The sequence below is a fragment of the Cucurbita pepo genome, chromosome LG01, assembly GCF_002806865.2.
Source record: "Cucurbita pepo subsp. pepo cultivar mu-cu-16 chromosome LG01, ASM280686v2, whole genome shotgun sequence".
NCBI lineage: Eukaryota > Viridiplantae > Streptophyta > Magnoliopsida > Cucurbitales > Cucurbitaceae > Cucurbita > Cucurbita pepo.
Window position 1 is genome coordinate 9026564 of NC_036638.1, and position 7030 is coordinate 9033593.

General features: G+C 35.2%; 1 protein-coding gene across 2 annotated transcripts in view; it reads left to right on the forward strand.

The window, feature by feature from the left end:
* The first annotated feature begins 814 nt into the window (after positions 1-814).
* Positions 815-7030, forward strand: part of LOC111793392 (cell division control protein 48 homolog B-like) — an 8619-nt gene continuing 2403 nt past the window's right edge. Inside the window, exons 1-10 of one of the 2 annotated variants that reach the window (XM_023675242.1) lie at positions 815-1049; positions 1160-1327; positions 1431-1823; positions 1916-1960; positions 2600-2655; positions 2851-3000; positions 5436-5543; positions 6160-6259; positions 6433-6714; positions 6791-6960. In XM_023675242.1, coding sequence (XP_023531010.1) covers positions 1668-1823; positions 1916-1960; positions 2600-2655; positions 2851-3000; positions 5436-5543; positions 6160-6259; positions 6433-6714; positions 6791-6960 — 1067 coding nt within the window. In that variant the 5' untranslated portion in view covers positions 815-1049; positions 1160-1327; positions 1431-1667. The remainder of the gene's footprint in view (positions 1050-1159; positions 1328-1430; positions 1824-1915; positions 1961-2599; positions 2656-2850; positions 3001-5435; positions 5544-6159; positions 6260-6432; positions 6715-6790; positions 6961-7030) is intronic. The other variant, XM_023675250.1, reaches the window with a different exon arrangement.

Sequence of the window (7030 nt, forward strand, 5' to 3'; positions counted from 1 at the left end):
CTATCTCAATTAGAAAGTTAAAATGGAAGAGTTTGCTGAAACTTTTGGCTTCACACTTTGAAGTAACACCTCTTTAATACACAGTATATTTGTGGTTATAATTGCATCTAAGCTTTCCCAAATAGTGTTTGGATTTTGAGTAGAATTAAGCTGCTGTTTTAGATTGATGTAGTCATTTGACTGAGTTGAATGNGGGAATAAGGGATGGATAAATCCTTGTGGTTTATTGTGATGATAACTGTACTCTTTCTCCATTTCGTTGGAGAAATATGGAAAACCCTCTATTTCTCTCCACTAACAAGGTGTGATTTTTTATTACGGTGCGACAAGCCGAGACATTCTTCTCTTTGGATTTTTTCTTTCGAGTTTTCTTTCAAGGTTTTAAAATGTTTGTTAGGGAGAGGTTTTCACACGCTTTTAAAGAATGTTTTGTTTCCCTCTCCAGCTGATGTGAGATCTCACATTGTCTTTATATTTACGAATATATTTAAGACAATAATTAAATAAGAAAACATCTTTATATTAATAAATTTTTACGCTTTACAAATTTTAAGAGAGGTTTTTAAATATTTATATAAGCTAAAAAAAATAATTATTTTTTTTCATTTTTCATTAGATTAATATTAAAATTTATACATTTTTTAAATCTATAAATTTACATTCAACATTGTAATTAAATTAAAAAAAAAAATCAAATTTGACGAAGATTTAACAAAAAATTTTGTTTTAAAAATTTAGATACCAAAATAGTGACTCTTCAAAAATTTAAGAAAAAGAATAAAACAAGACCCTAAATCCCACCCTCCTTCCTACCCTTCCTTCTCCCTCCCTCCCTCCCTCCGTTCCCATTGCCGGGCCGCCGGCCACACTGCAATCTGCACCATTTTGTTTTCCCCTTTTCCTTCTTCTCCATATCTCCCTCCCTTCTACAACCCGAACCCTCGCCGGCACGCCCTCCTAAGCCCGTTTCTTCCTTCTCTCCCTATCTCCCTCTCTGCTGCAACCGCGCCGGTGCGCCTGCCCACAGCATTCTCCTGCTCGTCGCTAAGGTGCACATTCTGTCTTCCGCAGCTCCTTCTCCCTCTTTTACGTCTTATTCTTCTTCTTCTTACTATTATTTTTCATTTTCTGGAACTTTTTTCTTCGTTTTGCTCCCCAGCAGCTGGGCCCCGTTGGCGGGAACTTCAGCTGGCAGCTAGCCGTCGAACCTTATACAGCACCCCCGACGGAAGCAACTCTCTCAATATTAAATTCCTTCTGCTCACTCTCACCATCTTTCCTTAACATTGCAGCACATCCACCCTCTCTTCCTTCCAAAAATCTGAAGGTACTCTAATTCTTTTATCTCCTGAATCTTGTCTGTTTGGTTAACATGAAATTTAGATAGTTTGGTAGATTATTACTCGCTTATAATCCACTTGCTTCCGTAGAAAAACAGAAGGAATACAGAAGCGCGCAGCAGTGCTGGCTCTGTGTGAAGGAAATTTTCGGCAGCATGTGGAACTGGGGGAACGGCAATGGAATGAAGAAACGGCAAATGATCGCGCTGGAATAGAATCCAGTTTAAACGTGTAGTTGGCTGTTTTGCTCTTTTCGTTTTGGTTCTGAGAAGAATTTCACTTCCGAGTTCGAATACGGATTTAGAGATTAATTCTTAGTGCTTTTACATGGAGGATCAGAGCTGTAGGAGTGGTAATCATAGCGAACACCAGTGGAGAGCTGAGGAAGAGATTGCTGGAAACTCCGATGCCCTTAAAGCACTGAGAGAACTGATCATTTTCCCACTACTATTCTCCCAGGAAGCTCAAAAAATTGGTCTAAGAGTAAGACAATTTCTTTCTATGTCTTTCATTATTTCTCCATTAACTCGATTTCTGGTTAGTTTAATCGTAAATTTTACCATGATGCTTAACAGTGGCCTCGAGGATTGCTTCTATACGGACCCCCTGGCACTGGCAAGGTAACATTCAATCTAAACTTGCTGTACGTTGTTTTGTTATGCAACTATCTTTTTTGGTTCTGAAAATTAATTGGATATTCTCTCCTCAATAACATTTAGAACTTCCTACAATTCGAGGTTCATATCCCATACCCCCAAATAATCTTCACGTCTATTAGCATTTTGGTTTGAAAATTTTGAATCCATTTTGGAAAACTTTCCCTTAGTGACTGGTTTATGTGTAAAGCTATTCCAAGTTCCTTGTCATATTGTATATAAACGTTACTTTCTTTACTGAACGTTGATGGGAACTGAAAATGTTTAGAGAATAGGTTTTCAATTGCATATCAGCTTCTTTCAGTCTGTTAAAGCTACCAGAGCAACAAAATGACGTTTTTCTTTCTTTATTCTGGTTCTATGAAACCAAACTATTAGCTCCCTATTTTCCCTCCAAGAGATCTCTGGACTCGGCTGTAGGCCAAATATTAGTTTTGGATTCTGTTCCAGATATATTCCTTTTATAGTAGGTGAAAGTGAGGCGGTTCTTTTAAATTTTATTTATTATTATTATTGTTATGTAAACATCCCATGTGTTTTCGAAGTGTTCATTTTTTATACATAAGTTTTAAGCTTGAGGAACAAACTTTTCTTCATTGTCAGACGAGCTTAGTACGTGCAATTGTTCAGGAATGCGGTGCTCATTTAACCACTATCAGGTTCTGCTGCTTTTTAACTTTATTAATTTGTAGGATAGGGAAGCATCAAAGTAATCGAAGGAAAATCAAATTCATGATTATTAAATGTTTTCTTTTAATTATTAAATTTGTTAAATTCTGGTATTACAGTTTGCAGTATCTTTCCCCCTAAACTTTTTTTGGTCACCGCGGTATCATTTTCAATGCATTATGCAGTCCCCATTCAGTTCACAGAGCACATGCTGGAGAAAGCGAAAAAGTTCTGCGCGAGGCTTTCTCCAAGGCATCATCTCATGCAATATCAGGGAAGCCATCAGTTATCTTTATAGATGAAATTGATGCACTTTGTCCACGTCGGGATTCTAGGTAATGAAAACTGATAACGTTATTGTAACTCTGAAACAAAGTTATGCTTTCTCTTAGTAGAATAAAACCTAGGCTAAATTATAAGAATACCCCTGAACTTTTCCCTTTGTTTAAAAAGTACCCTTGTTCTTTCAAAAGTTGCAATGATCTCCTGTAAATGTTTCAAAACTACCATGAAGGTAGAAGTCTATTAGATTATTGGACAAACATTAGGACTAGAACACTGTCACCCTATTCCATGTCACCACCACACCTGCTCCAAGTCTAAATTTCTATTCAAAATCATAACAGATTTCTACTTAGTATTAAAACATTTATGAAAAGTAAAGGTAATGTTACAACTTTTGAAATAATAGGGGTATTTTTGAAACTAAGGGGCAAAGTTCAGGGGTACTTTTTGTAATTTAGCCTGAATTCTATAAGCAGTTTTGTTGTTGCTATCTGTTCTTGAAGAAAAGATAAGTAAGGATAATTTAGGGACTGGTGTGCATAAATAGAAGTTGAGTGTAAGTGACAACGAAACCATTCGGATGTAAGTTGCCTGAAAGCATTACTTTTGTAGGTGTATATCTCATCCTTTGAATTCTGAAACTCTTATATATCTATATATATACTGAGATAAGAAACTATGATATGGAATAAGTTGTCTTCATTCCATGGATGATTTAGATTTAGGAAGGTTTTATGGTGTCTTAATCATTCCATGGATTATTTAGATTTAAAAAGGTTTTATTGTATTTTTTAAGTTTTAGATAATTGTCTTCAAATTATAAGTTACATTTAGTCGGTGATGGCCACAACCTTTCAATTAACCATATGTTATTATAAGGTTTATTTTCAAGGCTATAAATCACATTCATGTTATTGATTTAGCATCACATTTTGGAATTGAAAAGAACAGAGTTTCAATTTTAGCTTTTGTTGAGAGCTAAACTTTTACTTTGCAAATTTTTGTGTTTAGAACTTGTATGCTAGAGTCATTCAGATGATATTGATCAAACTTCTAGTGGAGTGATTCGAATCACGAGTTTAGAAACAAGTTTTTTTTTACTCTTAATCTTTATCATCAAGGTAATCCGTTCCAAAACTTTCTCTTAGGTTGATTCCATATCATTTGATAAGGAATCAACCTAAAAGAAAACTCTGATACCAAATGATAAGAAATCAACTCAAGGGAAAACTTTGATACCAAATGATATAAAATCAACCCAAGGAAAAATTTTGAAACGAATCACATTGATGATCAATATCAAAAGTAAAGAAAACTTGTTTCTACACTCGTGATTCAGATCACTCCACAAGAGGTTTGATCAATACCACTTGAATGACTCTAGCATGCAAGTTCTAAACACAAGAATTTGTAAAGTAAAAGTTTAGCTCTCAACAAACCTAAAATAGAAACTCTATTTTTTTCAATTCCAAAATGTGATGATAAAGCAATAACATGAATGACTATTTTATAGCCTTGAAAATAAATCTTATAATAACCTATGGTTAATTGAAAGGTTGTAACTTTTATTGTAACATATAATTTAAAGATAGTTCTCTAAAACTTAAAAAATACAATGAAACCTTCTTAAATCTAAATCATCCATGGCATGATTAAGACATCTTATTTCATATCAAACAGAATTTCAAAGAAAAGGAGCGGGGTTATAAGCATTCTCATTAGACTGTACCCAGATTCACCAAAAGCCTCTCCAATTGGTACCTATAATAGAAATTGAGTAATTACAGTGTAGAATAAGAAAGCAAATTGCTGGAAGAACCCAAAACATTACGAGGTCCAATAAATGCATCCTAGAGTCCTCAAGTATCATGAACGTGTCTTCCTTTTCTTTCCTACCTCAGCTCCCAAAACTAAGCAAATTGCATTCCTCCAAAGTACTTTGTCTTACTTCTTGAATGAGCATCCATCTAAATACATGACTAAAGGTGCTTCCACACCATCAAGAAATGCGAATTGTAAGTTGAGGAGGTCAAAAGTTTTTTCCATTGCTTTAGAGTGAAAGAGCAACGTGGGATGATGTGAAATGTTGATCCTCTAATTCTCTTGGACGATGAACATCAATTGGGGATAAGGACCTGTTGAACATCCTTCTTTTAAAACACCATAAGCTGCACCGCATCCAAGACAAAGAGACCAAAGGAACGTTTATTCTTTAATGGAGCGTAGTTTTTCTTTCTTCTTTTTCCCCTCCTCCTAGTTTGTACTATAGAATGAGTTCCAACGGTAACTTTTACCTAGTTTGTAGGATGCCTTATCTTCTCGACTATCATGCTATACATAGATTATCAATTTATTTTCTTTTATCTTTTATGCGAAAACGGTTTCAAGAGTGGATAATATAAAAGCTATTATTGCTTACTATCTACACATCGAGTAGGGGGAAGTGCTTGTTGATTACTTTTTTCTGTTATGTTCAATTTTTCAGGAGAGAGCAAAATGTTCGTATAACCACTCAACTTTCTATTCTGATGGACTCCAATAAGCAATCAGCATCTGGTAGACCACAAGTCGTTATTGTTGCATCAACTAACAGGTTATCTTCCATTGTTTACCTAGAAAATTCTATAATTGTTAAAATAGTCTGAACTTCAAGTTCTCGTAGTTGCACCAACTATCAGGTTATCTTCTATTGTTTAACTAGAAAATCTATAATTGTTGAAATAGTCTTAGCTTAAATTTTTGTTCCCTATTATATTTTCTTTTTAAATTTTAAGAACTTGTACACGTATCATTGGAGTTTGCAATACTTAGACATATGGGGTGCTATATATAACTGAAAACCTAGAATAGTTAATTCATTGAAGCTATTGTATTTATATTTCTGACCTTTGCACTGGTGAGAGCAAAAATGGTATTATATTGATTGAAATATGCACAAAAAATTCTGGGTGTTTTTTCTTTGTCTTGTACGCTGTAAAGCTGTCGAGATAGTATGCTTAAGCTTTCTCTCCCCCCCCCCAAATTCATTCTGTCTCGTTATATCACATAGGTGAAGTATTTTAACAGCACTGTTGGTTTTTTCAATCGATTATTTAGCAGAAAAATAATTGAAGCCTTACCGGCTAATCTTTCTCTCTTCTTTTTTCATTTTATTTGTCAGTTCTTTTTCTTGCTGTTTAAAATAATTGACATTGCCTTTTTTGTTAAAGAGTGGATGCCATCGATCCAGCACTTAGAAGATCAGGGCGTTTTGATGCTGAAATAGAAGTAACAGCCCCAACTGAGAATGAACGATATCAAATTCTTAGGGTAAGTTATATCTTGGCTATGCCCATTTTTAAGGTCATTTATTCAGTTAAAACTCTGAGATATCACCATTTTGGTCTAGTGTATTTTTTATGCTACTAGTCTTAAATGAAACTATTATTCCTTGATGGAAAATAATTAGTGGTTGTAATGGCTTTTACTAAAACCGTGTTCAGCTATACACAAGGAAGGTTCAATTGGATCCAAAAGTGGATTTACTAGCAATAGCTGCATCTTGTAATGGGTTCGTTGGAGCTGACTTGGAGGCTCTGTGTCGTGAGGCTGCAATGGCTGCATTGCAAAGGTGCTCAGGTACAAATGAGAATGAGATTCTCAGTCTGACAACAGAAGACTGGAAGCATGCAAGATCTATTGTTGGCCCAAGTATGACTAGAGGCATCACTGTTGAAGTTCCGAATGTGACTTGGGATGATATTGGAGGACTTAAAGATTTAAAAGTATGTATGACATGATTTTTTTTTCTTGCTTATTTTCATGGCACATTAATTACAACTTCTTATTTATTGTAAGCAGAAAAAACTACAGCAGTCGGTTGAATGGCCCATCAAACACGCTGCTTCTTTCTCAAAGTTGGGTATATCTCCTGCACGGGGGGTTCTTTTGTACGGGCCTCCAGGTTGCTCAAAAACAACCCTTGCTAAAGCAGCTGCAAATGCTGCTCAAGCGTCCTTTTTTTCACTTAGGTATTTTCCCCAGATTCTGCAAATAGGCCTCCAGGTTCTCATCGGAAAGCTCTTCATGTCCTTTATGTGT